At 45.5% G+C, this 22,259-nt stretch overlaps 1 protein-coding gene across 1 annotated transcript in view; it reads left to right on the top strand.

Annotated features, from left to right (window-relative positions):
- The first annotated feature begins 16,291 nt into the window (after positions 1-16,291).
- The window catches only part of LOC126443572 (uncharacterized), a 106,175-nt gene continuing 100,207 nt past the window's right edge, over positions 16,292-22,259 (top strand). The window contains exon 1 of the mRNA XM_050090958.1: positions 16,292-16,518. Within this exon, the coding sequence (XP_049946915.1) occupies positions 16,292-16,518 (227 nt within the window). The remainder of the gene's footprint in view (positions 16,519-22,259) is intronic.

The raw sequence follows: 22,259 nt of genomic DNA, 5'->3' as shown, positions 1-22,259 counted from the left end.
GACGGCAACAGCCAATGGAAAGAACAATCATAGAGGAAAAAGTTGGCCGCCGAAGATCTAGAGAATGGAGCAGATTAAGAGCCTCACCGGGATGGGCTTGCGGTAAGCAAGGCGTCATGCCCAAGACAGCTTCGTGAATGCAGGTCGTCAAGGGGCTTACCCGGTGACGCTACTACACACTTGCATAGGTTAGGCCAAAGCAAGAGAGAGAGAGAGAGAGAGAGAGAGAGAGAGAGAGAGAGAGAGACAAGGCGGGGGGGGGGGGGGGTGAGGGGAGTGGCTGCAAATTTTTACTGTCGCTCGGTTTGGCGAGGTGAGCGTCCAGACGGGAATTCCAGTGAGGGGTCCAGCGGCGCTCCAAATATACCGACGCCGTGTGCTCGCTCTCTCCAGCCTGGCAGCGCGGCAGGAATAGCAGAAACAGCGGCAGCATTAGCAGGCACTGCCTACTGGCCAGTGTCCGACGGGCCGGCAGCCTGGGGGCCGGGTCTGGCGTACTCCATAGGCACAGGGACGCTGGTGACTGGAATTTGCACGGACACGTTCGTGTGACGCGGAATGACATCGTATGCATTGAAAACTTCTTACTGTTACTTTTGTGCCCAGATGAAAATTAGAAAAGCTGTTTTTGCAATGCTTTGTAGGAGTTTGATTTGCGTTCAAAAATTGGAACCGCCTTTACAGTATGAAAAGAAGTAAGGTAAAGTCTCTCCGTGCGTACTCAGCGATACATGAAAGAAACAAATCGAATCACAAGTGGCGATACATGATAGGAATGGTCGGTGTTCTTCACGAGCCAATTGATGACGGGCAAGCAGAGATGCACAAAATCTACGTGGTACGACACACCCATTTATTTTCTTGCTACAAATGAAGGTACTCGCGGCCGTGAAAAGACTTAAGCATCAATAATACGTTCTCCTCCAACAACAGTCTGCCAATACTGTAGTAACTTTTCGATTCCGCGACTGTCGGAATGTGGTGGTTTTGAGGCTAAGAATTCGTCGAGAAGTGTTCGGAGCGCATTAAAAAAAAAAAAAAAAAATGTTTCAAAAGGCTCTAAGCACTATGGGACTTAACGTCTGAGGTCATCAGTCCCATAGACTTAGAACTACTTAAACCTAACTAACCTAAGGACATCACATACATCCATGCCCGAGGCAGGATTAGAACCTGCAACCGTAGCAGCCGCGTGGTTCCGGACTGAAGCGCCTAGAACCGCTCGACCACAACGGCCAGCGGAGCGCATTTTACTCCGTAAAGGTAGTTACTTGAAGGTTGTTCGATAGTCTGAATTACAAAACTCTTTACCTTAAAACGGTCCAGGACATCTACATTTCTATTCTCCTGTAGATTTTCCAAGTCTCCGTAATGAGTTTACAGAAGTGCTACAATATTTCGGTTGACGTATTTGTGTGAAAGACCTTCTTTCGATTGTGAAACTAAATAAGTCAAGGTTACGTGGCAACGTGAATACGAAACTCTGTGAAATTGCCTGCATCAGTCCGTATGCTGACAGTTTGTACCAGATAAAAATTATATTATGACTTCTGCGTGCCAAAAGTAATTAATTAATATTAGAAACTTGGTTCGTTTGCCATCTAAGTTGTTGATAAATGTGAAATATAAAACCAAGTAGTATGCAGTACGCCTGTCCTGCCATTTAAAGGCGGCGCGTTCCCTGTTTTCCCCTCTTTACCCTCCTCGCGCTCAGACAGTGCGGCGTGGCGGTGGGGGAAATGTGAAGCACGTCTGAGAGGCCCCTGGATCACATGAACAACTTACTTTAATGAACACGTATTACAGGATCCGCGCAGGAATCGAAGTATTTCGCTCCACGCAACAAATAATGAATTATCTGTTCCAAACACAGCGTTTATTCCCGCACAGAATGTCTTCCCCATATAAAATATTGGTTGATCTGGTGGAGAGAACCAAACAGCGAAGTATAAAGACGTTCCTGTCATTTGCTGTTGACCATTGGAACTGTGTGTAGAAGGCTTACTTTATGTAGGGCAAAGAATGTGTCTGCTATCAGGGAATAAAGTATGTCACAGGAGTTAATAGGCATACCCTATATAAAGTCATAATGTTTTGCATCCGGTAAAGAGTTATGCTGAGCTTTGTCTTTCTGACTTAGGATGTCAGTCGCTTACAATGAACTTATTAGAAGTATTCTTACATTCATTGAACAGAAGACGATTGACATGAATTGCACTAATAGACTACTACGAAAGTGTTTCAGTAGTGCCTGATTTATTTTAGTATTTCAAACTAATTCCCCACCCCCTTCCCCCACTGCACCCGCACACGTGATGAATCTTTTCCATCATCCGAAACTATTTCTAAACTTCTAAATCTATTTGCTGACTGCGAGTTCGTTGACATCAGGTTTATCTACTACTCGATATTGAGATACAGGGTAGTAGGTATATATGATAATCTGATGTCATCGAATTCGCAGCCACTGAATAAATTTCGAAGTATTTCGCACAGCTGTGGATTGACAAGAGTGTCTGTTCTTTCAGACGTGCATATAAGTATTTCTAAAATTACCTTCAAATTGCTGAGATCATTTATCGTCCCATTCATGTCTGGGCTTTCATCCTAGAAAAGCGTCTTTGCGTTTCTTTCCATCGAATCTTTACTTTGTGAATTACTTTACCTCAAAACTGATCACCACTTAGCTTTCTTCCACTGGCAGCATACATTCTTATGAAATGACAAGCGGCTACAGCGGAAAAGAAATTAGAGTTCCTTGCTGCATCTCCATTCGGAAGCAAGATAAGTCTTGATCACCACGTGCGCCTCACAGTACAGAACTTCACTGGTAACCTTTGTATGGCGTGGCTGCACAGGAGCCCAAATAATCGAATGAGTGTGTGCGGAGAAAAAAGGCCGCCATATTTCTGTTCTCGTTTGGAAACAGGAATCTTGTGTTAAAGCAGTGGTTCCAAAGAAGCCGCAGTTTACTGCTCATTCATATTTTTGCATACGTTTCAGATTATGACGCAAATTTTGAAGCGCTGTTCTCCTAAATTAAGGTACACTATCTGATCAAAAGTACCTGGACTAGCTATTAGAGGACATTAATATCGAGTGTGTCCACCATTCGCCTTCAGGACGGCTTGAATTCTGCTGGGGTCACTTTCGTTGGGGCACTATCAGTCAGGTTTATAAACGTCTGTGAAGCAATTGCAGCCCATTCTTCCTCGAGGGCCAAATACAGATAAAAATGTAAGACGCTGGGATCAGGAGGGAAATGGAAGTTCTAAATCATCCAAAATGTGTCCCATTGGCCATTGGGTTCAAGTCGGGACTTAGGGCAGGGCAGGCCATTTTAAGAATGTTATTGTCCAGACACCATTGTCTCGCAGACACTGGTTTTTCATACGGTGCTTTGACATGTGGATACAAACACCGTCTGTGAACTGTTTCTCTGCTGCATACAGTACACTGTCCTTTCGCATTTAGTGTTTTCACAAGTGCAGTAAAGGGAGGACGCCTTCCCATACCGTATGACCAACTCCTTCGTACGTCACTGTTTTCACTACACGTGATGGCACGTAACGTTCCCGAGGCACTCGCCAATCCGGAACCCTTCCATCGGAATGCTACAAGATAGAGCGTGATTTATGAATCCAGATCACTCGTTTCGAGTCGTACACTTTAAAGTGGCAACAGTCTTTACACCACCTCAAGCATCACTTAGCACTGACTACAGAAGTGTTTGGCTTATGAGTAACTGATCGACCACTGTATACCCAATTCTCCTTAACTGCGTAAATACAATCATTGTACTAAGTGGACTACTGGTGGCAGTTTCGAACTCACGAGTGATTTCTTCCGCTGATTTCATGAGCTTTTCTGCAACCGCCCTAGTGCTCGACTGTCCCTGATCGTCAGTAGACGAGGTCCGACTGGTCTTGGTTAAACTTATTCCTTCGCGTTTCCATTTCAGAATCACATCACTAACAGTCGACTTTGGCAGCCTTAGAAGGGTTGAAATGTTCCTAACGGATTTGTTAGTCATGTGACATCTAATGACTAGTCACCGAGCTCTCCTGACGACCCATTCTGCTGTCAGCGCTTCTCTACTGACATCACAGTACTCCTTGTCCCCGTTTATACTCGCAGGTTCATCCCTCGTGGCATGTAGAAGTCAGTTCCAAACTACATATGGGTGTCCGGGGACTTTTGATCAGATGGTGCATATGTGATTCTACCACGTATGGATTCTTAGCGTTATCCGTGCAGAAGCGTTTAGTTCTTTGCGAGAGCCTAAAATTGCTGCTGACTGAGGACAAATGGCTCTGGGAATCACTTGATGTCAGGCAGACATAAATCAGATGTCCTCATGACTTCAACATCTTGTCCCTATCTCTTTGGCGGCTAATAATAACAGAGCAGCCTGGGTGCGGTTGGACAGCCGTACGTATCTGCGGGACCAGGCAGTGGGGAACGCGGAAGCAATCCAGCAAGCTGGGTGGCGAGTGGAGCGCAGTGTAAATAGACTGCGACGGCCGGGGCTCTGTCTGTAGCTGTGCCCGCTGCTCTGAGAAGCTGGCGGGGAGTGGACTGTCCTCGGTGAGGCCGATGAGTCAAGAAAGAGCAAAACCTGTCACATGCAACACAGATGCGAAATTTTCTCCGTTGAAGTAAATGACAGGTCAGTAATGGGAAATTACAGCTGTTAAGGCGTCAGTATGAAGAAAGCAACTTGCAGTTATCACATGCTGCGCCTGTCCTAGAAGATCATAGACTACGATATGACAGACATCCGTATTTTCTTCCATTCTTCCAGAAACATTGCGAAGAGATCTGTTGCTTGTGAAGCTGTTTGATCTGACCGCCAAAGGGCGCTAAATATTAGGTTCGTGCGTAAGTCCGTAGCGTTTCTCCGTAAGTTAAACACAACAGCTACACGTAACAGATACTGTTACCGTCAGTAATACGTATATTTTCCTTCACCATTTACAACTGTCTTCCAACGCTGGGGTAATTTTCCGATTCCGCGACTGTATAAATCACGTGTTTTGATGTGAAGAAATCGTCGATCCATGTCTGGAGCACATTTCCACCCGGAAAAGAAGTCCCTTGAAGATTGTTCTGTACAGAGTGGAAAAGGTGAAAATCTGAGGCCGCAAGACCGGGGAATAAGGTGGGTGCGGAATGACTTCCCATCTCAACTCCCGAGCTAGAGTTTTTGTCAGTGTAGCAGAATCGGGGCGGGCGTTATCGCAGAGCAGCAGCATCACCTCACGCAGTCTTTCTGGTCATTGTTCTTGGACTACGTCAATAAAACGTCCCTGTTGTTGACAGTAAATGTCAGCAGTGACTGTTACATCTCGGGGAAGCAGTTCGTAGTACACCAAATGCATAACATCTTTTATGGGTGTGGGCAGGTCTTTGTACGGGGAGATGCTGCGTGGCTTCTGTTGGCGTAAAGACGCCAATTGTCGTCACCAGTTACGATACAGGATATTAATGGTCTGTGTTGTGCACGTGCAGCTTGATGACCAGCAAGCAGAGATGCACATGGGAGAGATGCATATGGGATACGTGGAGTGGCCGTGCGGTTCTAGGCGCTACAGTCTGGAGCCGAGCGACCGCTACGGTCGCAGGTTCGAATCCTGCCTCGGGCATAGATGTGTGTGATGTCTTTGGGTTAGTTAGGTTTCATTAGTTCTAAGTTCTAGGCGACTGATGACCTCAGAAGTTAAGTCGCTTAGTGCTCAGAGGTCCGTAGAGTAGACAACATTCCTGCAGAACTACTGATAACATTGGGAGTGCCACCCTTCATAAAACTCTTCCATCTGGTGTGCAAGAATATGAGACAGGCCGAGTACCCTCAGACTTCAAAAAGGATAATTTCAACTCCAAAGAAAGCAAGTGGAGATATATGTGAAATTTACCGAACTATCAGTTTAGTAAGTCATAGTGAAAAAGTACTAACAGGAATTCTTTACAGAAGAATGAAAAAATTGGTAGAAGCAGGCCTCGGGTAACATTTCTTTGGATTTCGGTGAAATGTAGGAACACGCGAGGCAATTCTGAGACTATGACTTATCTCAGAAGATGGATTAAGGGAAAGCAAACCCATTTTTATAGCATTTGTAGACTTAGAGAAAGCTTTTGACGATGTTGACTGGAATAATCTCCATGAAATTCTGAAGGTTGAAGGAGTAAAATAAAAGGACCGAAAGGCTACTTACAATTTGTTTAGAAACCAGACGGCAGTTTTACGAATAGAGGGATCAAGAAAGGGAAGCAATGGCTGAGAAGGGGGTGAAACATCGTTGTAGCCTATCACCGATGTTATTCAATCTGTACATTACGCAAGCAGTAAAGGAAACCAAAGAAACATTTATGGGAGGTATTGGGGGTGTTGAAGTCCAAGGAGAAGAAATAAAAACATTGAAGTTTGCCGTTGACATAGTATTCTGTCAGAGACGGCAAACGACTTGGGAGAGCAGTTGAACAGAACGGACAGTGTCTTGAAAGGAAGATATAAGATGAAAAACAACAAAAGCAAAACAAAGGTAATGGAATGTAGTCGAATTGATTCCGGTGATGCTGAGGGAACTAGATTAGGAAACAAGGCACTTAAAATAGTAGATGAGTAGCAGTAAAATAACTGATGATGACCGAGGCAGAGAGGATATAAAAAGTAAACTGGCAATGGCAAGAAAAGCTTTTCTGAAGAAAAGATATTTGTTAGTATTGTATACAGATTTAAGTGTTAGGATGCGTTTTCTACAAGTATTTTTATGGAATGTAGCCACGTATGGAAATGAAGTATGAGCGATAAACAGTTTATACAAGAAGAGAATAGAAGCTTTTCGAATGTGACGCTACACAGATGAAGATTAGATGGGTAGATCATGTAACTAATGAGGAGGTACTGAACAGAATTGGAGAGGAAAGAAATATGTGGCACAAGCTAACTAGAAGGAGGGATCGGTTAATAGGAAACATTCTGAGACATCAAGTGATCACCAATTTAGTACCGGAGCAAAGAGTAAGTTACTCGGAGATGATGAGCCTCGCACAGGATAGAGTAGCGTGGAGAGCTGCACCAAACAAGTTTCTGGACTGAAGTTCACAACAACAACAACATTTTACCCCTAGAACTTGATGTGTCATGTCTTATTATTCTGCTTTATCTCCGTAACTTTTACATGTTGATTAGGATATATTCCATGCTATTCTGATATTCATACAGATTTCCAACTGACTAAAAAAGGATGGTTCAAGCGAATGTCACAGTGTAATAAATGGGACATCGCCTGGATTCTCTCTCTCTCTCTCTCTCTCTCTCTCTCTCTCTCTCTCTCTCTGTGATATGCAAATGATTAGCTTTTCAGAGCATTCACACAAGGTTGACGCCGGTGGCGACACCTACAACGAGCTGACATGAGGAAAGTTTCCAAACAGTAGTTGACCGGCGTTGCCTTGTGAAACGTTGTTGTGATGCCTCGTGTAAGGAGGAGAAATGCGTACCATCACGTTTCCGACTTTGATAAAGGTCGGATTGTAGCCTATCGCGATTGCGGTTTATCGTATCGCGACATTGCTGCTCGCGTTGGTCGAGACCCAATGACTGTTAGCAGAATATGGAATCGGAGCGTTCAGGAGGGTAATACGGAACGCCGTGCTGGATCCCAACGGCCTCGTATCACTAGCAGTCGAGATGACAGGCATCTTATCCGCATGGCTGTAACGGATCGTGCAGCCACGTCTCGATCCCTGAGTCAACAGATGGGGACGTTTGCAAGACAACAACCATCTGCACGAACAGTTAGACGACGTTTGCAGCAGCACGGACTATCAGCTCGGACACCATGGCTGCGGTTAGCCTTGACGCTGCATCACAGACAGGAGAGCCTGCGATGGTGTACTGAAGGACGAAACTGGGTGCACGAATGGCAAAACGTCATTTTTTCGGATGAATCCAGGTTCTGTTTACAGCATCATGATGGTCGAATCCGTGTTTGGCGACATCGCGGTGAACGCACATTGGAAGCGTGTATTCGTCATCGCCATACTGGCGTATCACTCGGCGTGATGGTGTGGGGTGCCATTGGTTACACGTCTCGGTCAACTCTTGTTCGCATTGACGGCACTTTGTATGGTATCGATAGTAACGATGCCACATAGTTAAAAAGGTTGGCACTACCACGAGACACCGACGGCAGCGCCCTCTAGCTGGTGCTGTGCAGGTCTACGAGCTCCGCTACAGATTCTGCCCTTTTCATCAGGTGCAGCGAGCCAGGACACTTCGCTTCAGCTTCGCACCTCATTCCAAGTTATGTATTCTTATTGCTTGAGTAAAGGGGATTTAAATTCATACAGCAGTACCGACGTGTTTTACCTGTTCCTGCTCCTTACCCACGCGCCGCCTCCCAGGCGGGATATAAAACTTTGAACAGTGGACGTTACATTTCAGATGTGTTAGGACCCGTGGCTCTACCCTTCATTCGATCTCTGCGAAACTCTTCATTTCAGCAGGATAATGCACGACAGCATGTTGCAGGTCCTGTACGGGCCTTTCTGGATACAGATAATCTTCGACTGCTGCCCTGGCCAGCACATTCTCCAGATCTCTCACCAATTGAAAACGTCTGGTCAATAGTGGCCGAGCAACTGGCTCGTCATAATACACTACTATTGATGAACTGTGGTATCGTGTTGAAGCTGCATGGGCAGCTGTATCTGTACAAGCCATCCAAGCTCTGTTTGACTCAATGCCCAGGCGTATCAAGACCGTTATTCTGGGTACTGATTTCTCGGGATCTATGCATCCAAATTGCGTGAAAATGTAATCACATGTCAGTTCTAGTATAATATATTTGTCCAATGAATACTCGTTTATCATCTGCATTTCTTCTTGGTGTAGCAATTTTAATTGCCGGTAGTGTGTGTATATATATTTATATAATCTCGTCCTCGAGAATAGAGGAAGATGAACGGAAGGAAGAGAGGTTAGCGCCCAAGGACTCGTCGACATCAAGGTGACCATACACTCATTCCGTTCTCTTGATAGAGCGGGTTGTATGAGAAAGTGCAAAGCAGCCTTTCTGAATCACGTATCTCGGTATTTGCCTGTAGTAACTCAGGAAGATCGAGGAGAACTTCTTCCCGGATGGCGCAATGTTGAAGGGACGACCTGAAGCCTCCCCCCCCCCCCCCCCCTTATTCCAATCTTGACCAATGCTCTTGTCTTCGCCCAACAATGGCATGTTTACACACCGAAAACAGTACTACATTCAAGGAAAGTAATCGTGACTGATTTGTGACATCTCGCTCATGTTAACACAATTCGCTCATGAAAACTTCGTAATCTTTCGAGATGATAAAGTACATTGAGATTTATGGACTAAACGCAGCGCGTAGATACGTACAATAAGTAAAATAACGAATTTTGTATATGAACGTGGGCTATACAGGGTGTTACAAAAAGGTACGGCCAAACTTTCAGGAAACATTCCTCACACACAAATAAAGAAAAGATGTTATGTGGAGATGTGTCCGGAAACGCTTAATTTCCATGTTAGAGCTCATTTTAGTTTCGTCAGTATGTACTGTACTTCCTCGATTCACCGCCAGTTGGCCCAATTGAAGGAAGGCAATGTTGGCTTCGGTGCTTGTGTTGACATGCGACCCAATGCTCTAAAGTACTAGCATCAAGCACATCAGTACGTAGCATCAACAGGTTAGTGTTCATCACGAACGTGGTTTTGCAGTCAGTGCAATGTTTACAAATGCGGAGTTGGCAGATGCGCATTTGATGTATGGATTAGCACGGGGCAATAGCCATGGCGCGGTACGTTTGTATCGAGACAGATTTCCAGAACGAAGGTGTCCTGACAGGAAGACGTTCGAAGCAATTGATCGGCGTCTTAGGGAGCACTGGACATTCCAGCCTATGACTCGCAACTGGGGAAGACCTAGAACGACGAGGACACCCGCAATGGACGAGGCAATTCTTCGTGCAGTTGACGATAACCCTAATGTCAGCGTCAGAGAAGTTGCTGCTGTACAAGGTAACGTTGACCACGTCACTGTATGGAGAGTGCTACGGGAGAACCAGTTGTTTCCGTACAATGTACAGCGTGCGCAGGCACAATCAGCAGCTGATTGGCCTCCACGGGTACACTTCTGCGAATGGTTCATCCAACAATGTGTCAATCCTCATTTCGGTGCAAATGTTCTCTTTACGGATGAGGCTTCATTCCAACGCGATCAAATTGTAAATTTTCACAATCAACATGTGTGGGCTGACGAGAATCCGCACGCAATTGTGCAATCACGTCATCAACACAGATTTTCTGTGAACGTTTGAGCAGGCATTGTTGGTGATGTCCTGATTGGGCCCCATGTTCTTCCACCTACGCTCAATGGAGCACTTTGTCATGATTTCATACGGGATACTCTACCTGTGCCGCTAGAACATGTGCCTTTACAAGTACGACACAACATGTGGTTCATGCACGATGGAGCTCCTGCACATTTCAGTCGAGGTGTTCGTACGCTTCTCAACAACAGATTCGGTGACCGATGGATTGGTAGAGGCGGACCAATTCCATGGCCTCCACGCTCTCCTGACCTCAACCCTCTTGACTTTCATTTATGGGGGCATTTGAACGCTCTTGTCTACGCAACCCCGGTACCAAATGTAGAGACTCTTCGTGCTCGTATTGTGGACGGCTGTGATACAATACGCCATTCTCCAGGGCTGCATCAGCGCATCAGGGATTCCATGCGACGGGGGGTGGATGCATGTATCCTCGCTAACGGAGGAAATTTTGAACATTTCCTGTAACAAAGTGTTTGAAGTCACGCTGGTACGTTCTGTTGCTGTGTGTTTCCATTCCATGATTAATGTGATTTGAAGAGAAGTAATAAAATGAGCTCTAACATGGAAAGTAAACATTTCTGGACACATGTCTACATAAAATATTTTCTTTCTTTGTGTGTGAGGAATGTTTCCTGAAAGTTTGGCCGCACCTTTTTGTAACACCCTGTATATCATCAGTGGAGAGGTTCCAGCATTACTGCTTAACGACACCCCGCCGTACAACCTAATGCTTTCTACTGTACTTTCACGCTCCCAACCACTTCTCGGACACTCCCGTGGTACCATTCTACATCGGTTTACTTCATCTGGTATAAGAATTCTCATCAACAACAATTTCATTATATTATACATATTTAAATATCAATTCGTTATATTATACATATTTAAATATTAATGATATTTAAATCTATCGAAAAATTTGCAAGTAACTATTTAGTTTTTTCAGTAACTGAACGAAATTTGTAGGAACGAAAGAGAGTTACTGAGGAAGCGTTAATATTTATCGGATGTAGATGATAAATAATCAGTGTAATACAGGCAAATCTCATAAATGATGAGCGGTTTAATTGTTTATCCCTCAAAAATTTATTTGGAACGCTACATTCGCAAAAACAAAAACTGTTTTGTTTCGATTGCTACCAGCTGAAAAACTAAAGCGATATATTTAACTGCTTTGACAGTTGCTACGCAAAAGCTTATTACCTTTCACATCTGTCAAATGACATGAATTACACCCGCCTGAGTATTGTATTTTTATTCTTTAACGCTGACAGACACTTTGTAGTAAAGTACGACGATTAGAATTAAAACTTTTACGTAATAAACCTTTTAATGTTACCTTCCCTGGGCCGTTTAACTGTTAGCAAACTCTTAGGAAGGAGAGCAATGTGCGCTTGCTGGAGGCGCAGCATATCTACAATATCCTCGGCGGTAAACGTCCACAGTGTTTGCTACCGAGATAGCGTAATTCTAATAATTATGAAGCACACGTGCGATTTACAGACCGTCAAAGAGGTGCTTTATGCGTCTTTATGAGTAGCATACCTTACTCCAAGCCAGGTGCATCGCCATAATTTCTTGATTAAGGGTAACTGCATCCACAGCTGTAGCACGATCATCGTAAAACCATGATGACGCAGTTTACGAGAGGTGACATTAAGGCGGTGTTAACGACGGTGATTAAGAATATGAGACAAGCGCAAAGCAATTACTCACGAATCCCATAAAAAGTAAAGTGGGTGGGAGTACCTCAAATGGATTGTCCAGTCGTCTGTTTTAAAGTTGTTTCAGTTTACTAGGGAAAGCTCGTCTATGGCCTAGTGTGAAATCCGAACCATGTGCCGTTCCTGGAGTATCTCCTAACGTCTAGCATAAAGGCAGACTGAAAAATTTCACTGTCTGACCGGGATTCGATTCGGTGGCCCAAGGACGTAGCCAAAAAGGAGAGGGGGTGTCCAGAGCCCCCTATCACCTACATGAAATAGTTACACATGACCTAGTTGCCATTCAGTGTAACTGAAAGGGATTTTGATTTTCAGTCATACGACAAGAAAGGGTTACGCACTGTAAATAGTGAACAAGACCATCGGCAGATTTAAACTATCGATACATAGCTAGCACTATCAGTTACCGCCCATCCCTACTTTTGCCAAGACCAACTACCGTACACTGTTGACCTTACTTGAGCTCACTTTTTGTTACGTTACTTGCAGTTATGCAAGAGCTGCTGTTTATTGTTTTCGTGCTGTGTGCTGTTGTGATAGTTCCCAATTATGCATAAGTTTGTAAATGAAAGAGGAGGAAAACCGATTTTGATTCGTCCACTAGCGTTATGATAAGTCAAAAATTTGCACGCACTATTGTTACAACCTAATTAGCTGTCTACAGCAGCTTAATGCTTGCAATGGAGTCGTTATTTGGAGACTTGTAGAGCTCTGGGGCTGCAATAATTCAGTATTTCACATGGCAGCGGAGCGGTAAACATCATTACATATAAGTGTATTAAAATAGTGCATAAACTGCTTTTGGATTTGCCTGTGTCGCCCAAGCATCGCGTTGATCTACAAAAATGGAGCCAAAACAACGGTGCTTGCATTTGCTTAAAAAATTTTGTTGAAAATTCTATCATTAGTATCCCAGATGGCAAAATATCGTCCAGTCTGGTTACCCGAGCGGTATTTAATTACGAAAATCGGTTCCGAAACGGAACCACGGGGATAGCTTTATGAAGAGCTGAAGGGGTATGTGATTACAGTGCACTCTCTAATCCGTTAGTTTCTAAACTATTTTTTCAGCGGGCTGCTTGAATTCCTCCGAGCCGACTGCGTCCTACGCTCCTCTCCCCTTTTATGGCCAAAATCTATTTACGCTCTTGTAATACAATAATAACTAAAGCCAAGAATTCTATGCACGTTTAAATGTTAAAGCATGCATCCATTAATACACTGACCAACCATGACATGATCAAAGAGAAATCCATATTTTGTTGTGCTCTGTTCTTCAAGTTTTACTACAAGAATAATATTTTTCTGTGAAATTAGAGTTATTCGTAATATCCTTGGAACAGTCAGTTCAACCATCATAACTCTGAGGTAATTGTAAATTAATGTGATATAAACGAACGACGAAGTATGTTGTACAGCGTACAGGGGTTTATTAGCATCAAAGACAACATAATCATATTACCATGGATAAACGCAAACTCATTTATGAGGTCACATACATCAGAAGTCTAATTGAAATCAGTGCTTGTATCAACGTTAAGATCCAAAAAGTGTAGCCTCACAGAATTCGTGTACTCTGTTTTGTTTTATAAATAAACTAGCCAGGTACCCGGCGTTGCCTGGATACGTATTACTTATTTATTCCAATCTTCTATTAGTCCATCTCCTTCTTCCCCCTCTCTCTGGCCATCACTTCCACTGCCCCCTCTCTCTGTCTACTCCCTCCTCCCCCTCCCCCTCTGTCTACTTTCTCTCTGTCCATCTCCTCCTCCTCCTCCTCCTCCTCCTCCCTCTGTCCATCTTCTCCTCCACCCTCTTCCTGTGCATGTCCTCCAGTTCCCTTTCTGTGTCCATCTGCCTGTCTGCGCTCTCTCTGTTCATCTGCTCCTCTTTCTTTTCTCTGCCATACCCAACTGTCCCCTCTCGCGGTCCATCCCACCCCACCCCACCCCACCCCACCCCTATCCCTAACCATCTCCTCCTCTCCCTGCTTCTGCCTGTCTCGTCCTTCATCCTCAGTCTGTCCATCTCATCGTCCTCCCTTCTCTCTCCACGTTATCACATTTATCTAAATAGGAGGCTGGTGGTTCAACCCATTCGTTATTTCTTTCGAGATTGTAACTAATATGTATACCAAATTCGACTGAAATCGGTCCAGGGGTTTAGCATGATGTTTAGAGAACTTTTAAGTCATTTTCAGTCAGGTGCCCGAATACTTTTGGTCACATAGTGTGCATATATATGAGGTCGATCTGTCAAATGTTACATCCGTAACGATTGAATAACCCTCCAGTGTCTCCAGCACCGTTGGATTAAGCTGTTACGAAGCTTCAGCTAGAATAACATGGTACCGCTGAGATTTCGTCTCCGGCTAACAGACGTGTCTCCATCAAAAGTATGTCAAGCTGTCATTCCATAACGCATTGCGGACAAGTTAGGAATTCAACGCCTGACATTGACGTGTAGTCTGGCAGTCAGAAACAGTGTGACACCACCTTTCCTTTCCTTGCTAACGAAATGATGCCGACGAAAATACTGTCCAACATCCAGTTTCGAACCGACTACCTAACTAACGCACAAGCACGTGCTTGTGTTGACAGCTACTCTAGTGGGTAAAGGGTTTAACTGATACCTATCATGTCGTTACTCACCACTGATTCCTGAACGATTAGTATTCTATTTTTATACGGCAGCTACGCTACGTAAGAGTCCAGAATTAGAACACAGTTATTTCACTAAATACACCTGTTGAATGTATTTACGGTGAGAGCTAAGCGCAAAGTTCAGAAAGACCTTTTTATCCGTTGCTGCTGCTAAGGTCATATAATTCATGAGATTTCACGTAAATTTTTGAGTCTGTTTCAAAAATAAATAATGTATCCGTGAGAGACAAGCGCTATCCATGTATTTAATTTAAAAAAAAAAAGAAAAAACTTAGTGAATTCCTCACAAGGAATATTTGCACAAACACCTTCAACACGGGCGCGATGCAGAACACAACTGACGAGAAATGTGACAGCCTTCGATTGCTGTGGAGCGGTGTGTGTTGTGGGCGGGCAGTGGAAGAGCGACCTGTGAAGTGGGATAAAACACACAAAGCTTCATGGAGTCTGATAAAGATATGGGGTATGGCGAATGTCCATAGACAAGTGTGGACGAGTAGTGTCCTGCCGAAAAATAGCACTGTGCTATCGAATGAGAGGTAACGCACGAGGACGCAGGCTGCCTGTGATGTACCTTTGTGCTGCCAGTGTTCCCTCAGTCATTACCAGCCGCGACCTGAAGTCATACCCGATTGCTCCCCACACAACAACACCAGGAGTGACACCGCTGTGCCTCTCCAGAAGCCGGCCGGAGTGGCCGTGCGGTTCTAGGCGCTACAGTCTGGAAGAGAGCGACCGCTGCGGTCGCAGGTTCGAATCCTGCCTCGGGCATGGATGTGTGTGGTGTCCTTAGGTTAGTTAGGTTTAATTAGTTCTACGTTCTAGGCGACTGGTCCTGTGGGACCAAACTGCTGAGGTCATCGGTCCCTAGTCTTACACATTACATAAACTAACTTATGCTAAGAACAGCACACAATAACCCACGCTCCAGGGAGGACTCGAACCTCCGGCTGGAGGGCATACTGTGCAACATTGGCTCAGTGTCACATATGAATGCGTTACAAATCTGGGTACTGCAGGACTCGACCAGACGGCCAACTGGAGATCCTCAATAAGGTCCCTTTCAAACTCCTGTCAGGTGCCGATAAAGCCGTCTCACGCGAGTACGCATCATCTGCGTGTCTTTCACAGTGGTCACTTCAACATTTTATCCTGTTCACGCCTCTTACATACCCTACCAGGGCTGGTAAAAACACTAGAGGCAAACAACACCAATGCACTCTCGTGCTTCCACAGAGAACTGCAACTCTAATCATATACAGACCAGCCGATAGCGTGTACGAGTACGAAGGGACAGTGACCTCAGACCACGTCTTCTAGACGATTCTTAATTTTTTTTGTGTGTGTCAGCCGGTGTACATGGACATATTACGATTACTTTGGAGCGAGACGCACTGCCTGGCGCTATTTGGGAATAGAGAACTTCATTATCCTGAAACAGGTTGCGTGAGGAGCGAGCAGATAGCTTTAGTGGCGATACGCCTTGTGTGTTTGCCTGATGTGTGTGGCGTGTGTTCCAGACGCTGATGAGGTGAGCAGCCGCGATGGAGGCGAGCAGCGACGCGATGCCGGCGCCCGCCGCCGGTCCAGGCGGCCACGTGGACGTGGACGTGGACGTGGACGTAGACGTGGCTGCGGACGCGGATGCGGACGCGGGCGGCGGCGGCAGCGGGCCGGACTCCATCTTCCTGCTGGCAGACTCTTCCGGCCTCGACCTCACCGCCCTCTCCAATCCTGACTACAAGGTGCCTCACCGCACACCATTTATCACGTATACACACAGCGGTCCTTTCTTCTGAACTGCTTCGACATTTCGCGAGCATTCTGCTGTCAAAGAGACCAATGACCACGCTGTTAGGTCTCGTAAACGAGGACACTGCCATCATGGCCACAATCGCCACCACCACCACACGATCCTGATCATCGTCATGACCATCATCATCTACATCTACATAGATATTTCGCAAGCCACCGTACACTGCGTGGTGTAGGTACCCTGTACCACTGCTAGTAGTTTCCTTTTCTGTTCCACACGAAAATAATCCTAAGAAATTTTGGCCTTATGTCAAAGCGGTAGGTGGATCAAAACAAAATATTCAGACACTCTGTGACCAAAATGGTACTGAAACAGATGATGACAGACTAAAGGCCGAAATATTAAATGTCTTTTTCCAAAGCTGTTTCACAGAGGAAGACTGCACTGTAGTTCCTTCTCTAGATTGTCGCACAGATGACAAAATCGTATATATCGAAATATACGACAGAGGGATACAGAAACAATTAAAATCGCTCAAAAGAGGAAAGGCCGCTCGACCTGATGGGATACAAGTTCGATTTTACACGGAGTACGCGAAGGAACTTGCCGCCCCCCCCCCCCCCCCCCCCTTTCTTGCAGCGGTGTACCGTAGGTCTCTAGAAGAGCGTAGCGTTCCAAAGGATTGGGAAAGGGCACAGATCATCCCCGTTTTCAAGAAGGGACGTCGAGCAGATGTGCAGAACTATAGACCTATATCTCTAACGTCGATCAGTTGTAGAATTTTGGGACACGTATTATGTTCGAGTATAATGACTTTTCTGGAGACTAGAAATCTACTCTGTAGGAATCAGCATCGGTTTCGAAAAAGACTATCGTGTGAAACCCAGCTCGCACCATTCGTCCACGAGACTCAGAGGGCCATAGACACGGGTTCCCAGGTAGATGCAGTGTTTCTTGACTTCCGCAAGGCGTTCGATACAGTTCCCCACAGTCGTTTAATGAACAAAGTAAGAACGTATGGACTGTCAGACCAATTGTGTGACTGGATTGAAGAGTTCCTAGATAACAGAACGCAGCATGTCATTCTGAATGGAGAGAAGTCTTCCGAAGTAAGAGTGATTTCAGGTGTGCCGCAGGGGAGTGTCATAGGACCGTTGCTATTCACAATATACATAAATGACCTTGTGGATGACATCGGAAGTTTACTGAGGCTATTTGCAGATGATGCTGTGGTGTCTCGAGAGGTTGTAACAATGGAAAATTGTACTGAAATGCAGGAGGATCTGCAGCGAATTGAAGCATGGTGCAGGGAATGGCAACTGAATCTCAATGTAGACAAGTGTAATGTGCTGCGAATACACAGAAAGATAGATCCTTTATCATTTAGCTACAAAGTAGCAGGTCAGCAACTGGAAGCAGTTAACTCCATAAATTATCTGGGAGTACGCATTAGGAGTGATTTAAAATGGAATGATCATATAAAGTTGATCGTCGGTAAAGCAGATGCCAGACTGAGATTCATTGGAAGAATCCTGAGGAAATGCAATCCGAAAACAAAGGAAGTAGGTTACAGTACGCTTGTTCGCCCCCTGCTTGAATACTGCTCAACAGTGTGGGATCCGTACCAGATAGGGTTGATAGAAGAGATAGAGAAGATCCAACGGAGAGCAGCGCGCTTCGTTACAGGATCGTTTAGTAATCGCGAAAGCGTTACTGAGATGATAGATAAACTCCAGTGGAAGAGTCTGCAGGAGAGACGCTCAGTAGCTCGGTACGGGCTTTTGTTGAAGTTTCGAGAACATACCTTCACCGAGGAGTCAAGCAGTACATTGCTCCCTCCTACGTATATCTCGCGAAGAGACCATGAGGATAAAATCAGAGAGATTAGAGCCCACACAGAGGCATACCGACAATCCTTCTTTCCACGAACAATACGAGACTGGAATAGAAAGAACCGATAGAGGTACTCAAGGTATCCTCCGCCACACACTGTCTGGTGGCTTGCGGAGTATGGATGTAGATGTATGTACGCCTCCATATGAGCCTTAGTCTCTCTTATCTTCATGATCCTAATGCGCAGTGTTGGCGCAATGTTGGCGGCAGCTTCAAATGCCGGTTCTCTAGATTTTCTCAACAGTGGTCCTCGAAATGAACGTCGCGTTCCCTCCATTGATTCCCATTTGAGACTTACGTGTCATTCGAATCTACCGCAACGTCATTGTCGATGTGTAGTGAGCATTTGAGAGATATACACTTGGGAGTGTTGCTGCTGTGTGACAGTAACAAATCTAGCAGCCTCCCGTTGAATTGCTTCGATGTGTTCGCTTCATCCGACCTGTACGGATCCCAAACACTCGAGCAGTACCGAAGAATATGTCGCACCAGCGTCCTATATGCAGTCTCCTTTATAGATGAAACTCATTTCCCTAAAATTCTCCCAATAAATCGAAGTTAACCATTCGACTTCCCTACCTCGGTCCTCACCTGCTCGATCCATTTCATATTGCTTTGCAAAGTTGCGCCCAGATATTTAAAGACGTGACTGTTCAAAGCAGAACACTACTAAAGCTGTATTCGAACGAGCCTACACAACCGCATTAACTTACATTTTTCCACATCTAGAATTAGCTGCCAATCATCACACCAGCTAGAAATTTTGTGTAAGTCATCTTGTATCCTCCTACAATCACTCAACTGCAACGCCTCACTGTATACACAGCATCATCAGCAACCAACCGCAAACTGCTTCCCATGCTGTTCGCCAAATCTCTTCTGTATATAGAGAACAACTGCGATCGCACTCCCTGGGGCACTCCTGACGACAGTACACTCATCAAAACACGTTTTGCATCACCCCGGTTCCCAGAACTCATGAAGATAGACATTGCCTGTGGATATTGTATCACAAACACAGTCCCTTTGACTGTTCAGAGATGTCACTAAACTCGCCAACCATGCATGAGCAGCGCGTATCAGACGGAGGGGGTCCGACAGCCGATCAGTTCCAGTCATTCCACCAGGAAGGAGGTACACGGATCGTGTTGTCTGTAGTTCAACCATGCCTATACGGTCAATACCGCGGTTCGATCGCGTCCGCATTGTTACTTTTTGCCAGGAAGGGCTCTCAACAAGGGAAGTGTCCTGGGTCTCTGAGTGAACCAAAGCAATGTTGTTCGGACATTGAGCAGGTAAGAGAGACAGGAATTGTCGATGACACGCCTCGCTCAGGCCGCCCAAGGGCTACTACTGCAGTGAATGACCGCTACCTACTTATTATGGCTCGGAGGAACCCTGACAGCAGCGCCACAATGTTGAATAATGCTTTTCGTGTAGACACAGGACGTCGTGTTATGATTCAAACTGTGAGCAAGAGGCTGCACGATGCACAACGTCACTCCCGACGTCCATGGCGAGGTCCATCTTTGCAACCACGACACCATACAGCACGGTACAGATGGGCCCAACAACATGCCGAATGGACCGCGCAGAATTGGCATCACGTTCTCTTCACCGATGAGCGTCGCATATGCCTTCAACCAGACAATCGTCAGAGACGTGTTTGGAGGCAAACCTGTCAGGCTGAACGCCTTAGACACACTGTCCAGCGAGTGCAGCAAGATGCAGGTTCCCTGATGTTTTGGGGTGGCATTATGTGGGGCCGAATGTGCTGAATGGAGAAACACTAGAACAGGTGCAAAATTTTAAGTATCTTGGAAGCAGGATAGACACCGACTGGAAGTGCACCACAGAAATTAAAATAAGGATAGCAATGGCAAAAGAGGCGTTTCATAAGAAAAGGAGAATCTTCTGCAGCGCTCTCGACAGAGAACTCAGAAAGAGACTCATAAAATGTCTTGTATGGAGTGTTCTTTTATATGGCGCTGAAACATGGACTATGAGGAAAAAACACAGAGAAAGGCTGGAGGCTTTTGAGATCTGGACATGGCGGAAGATGGAAAGAATAAGTTGGATGGACAGAGTAAAAAATGAAGAGGTACCGAGAAGAGTGGGAGAGAAAAGACGGTTACTAGATGTAATAAAGAGAAGAAAAAGAAATTGGATTGGGCATATATTAAGAAAGAATGACGGACTGATAAAAACAGTTTTAGAAGGTTATGTAGAAGGGAAAAGGAAGCGAGGAAGGAAGAGATTCCAGATACTGGATGACATGATAGACGGTACGACATACAGCAGCCTTAAGAAGGAAGCAATGGAGCGCAGAAAATGGAGAGGCAAAGGACCTGCTAATATAGCAGATAGCTGATGATGATGATGATGATGATATGTGGGGCCGACGTACGCCGCTGGTGGTCGTGGAAGGTGCCGTAACGGCTGTACGATGCGTGAATGCCATCCTCCGACCGATAGTGCAACCATATCGGCAACATACTGGCGAGACATTCGTCTTCATGGACGATAATTCGAGCCCCTATCGTGCACATCTTGTGAATGACGTCCTTCAGGATGACGACATCGATCGAGTAGAGTGGCCAGAATGTTCTCCAGACATGAACCCTATCGCACGTGCCTGGGATAGATTGAAAAGGACTGTTTATGGACAACGTGACCCACAAACCACTCCGAGGGATCTACGCCAAATCACCGTTGAAGAGTGGGACAATCTGGACCAAGAGTGTATTGATGAACTTGTGGATAGTATGGCACGACAAATACAGGCATGCATCAGTGTAAGAGGACGTACTACTGGGTATTAGAGGTACCGGTGTGTACAGCAATCTGGACCACCACCTCTGAAAGTCTCACTGTATGTTGTTACGACATGCAATGTGTGGTTTTCATGAGCAATAAAAAGGCCGGAAATGATGTTTGTGTTGATTATTCCAATTTTCTGTACAGGTTCCGGAACTCACGGAACCGAGGTGATGTAAAACTTTTTTTGATGTGTTTAGTTGGATGCCATCCTGTGGGATATCGTGTGGAATTCTGTTCAATAGGCGCGCTAGGTCGTCAGAATCCTGAGCCGGTTCGAGGGCTCTGCTCATGATGCTACAAAGGTTCTCAGTTGAGGAGAGATCCGGAGATCCTGCTAGCCAAGGTAGGGTTCGACAAACACGAAGACAAGCAGTAGAAACACGCGCCGTGCGCGGGCAGGCTTTTATCTTGCTGAAATGTAAACGCAAGATGGCTTGCCATGAAGGGCAACAAAATAGGAGGTAGGATATCGTCGACGTACCGCTGTGCTGTAGGGGTGTCGCGGATGACAACCAAAGGTGTCCTGCTATGAAAACAAATAGCACCCCAAAACATCACTCCTGCTTGTTTGGCCGTATGGTGCGTGACAATCAGGTTGATAGCTCAGTGCTGTTCGGGGCGTTTCCAGACACGTCTTGGCTGATCATTGGGGTCATTTCGAAGCGGGAGTCATCACTGATATTATTCCAGTCATTGATGTTCCTGATGGAATGTGTCCGACACTACTGCAGACGGTTTACTGGTGTACAGAGGTCAATGGTAGTCGGCGCAAGGGGTGCGTTGACATCAGCCTCCTTTCTGTTTGCCGGATATTAATGGTCCTCGCGATCACTGACGCACTAGTTAAAAGTCGAATCGATGATAATAATGAACCCTGGGCTCTGCATGCCTCTCTAGCGGTTGCTCGGTCCTCACGTTCTGTCATCTCTCGATGTCGACCGTTTCTTTCTCGGTGCTTTGTTCGGCCATTCCTGATAACGTCGTCGAATAGTGGCATCGCTCCTGTTCAAATGTCCAGAGGTTCGCCGTCCAACAATCTTCTT

Source organism: Schistocerca serialis, chromosome 1 (assembly GCF_023864345.2).
Source record: "Schistocerca serialis cubense isolate TAMUIC-IGC-003099 chromosome 1, iqSchSeri2.2, whole genome shotgun sequence".
In the NCBI taxonomy this organism is placed as follows: domain Eukaryota; kingdom Metazoa; phylum Arthropoda; class Insecta; order Orthoptera; family Acrididae; genus Schistocerca; species Schistocerca serialis.
This window is presented reverse-complemented; position numbering and strand designations above follow the sequence as displayed.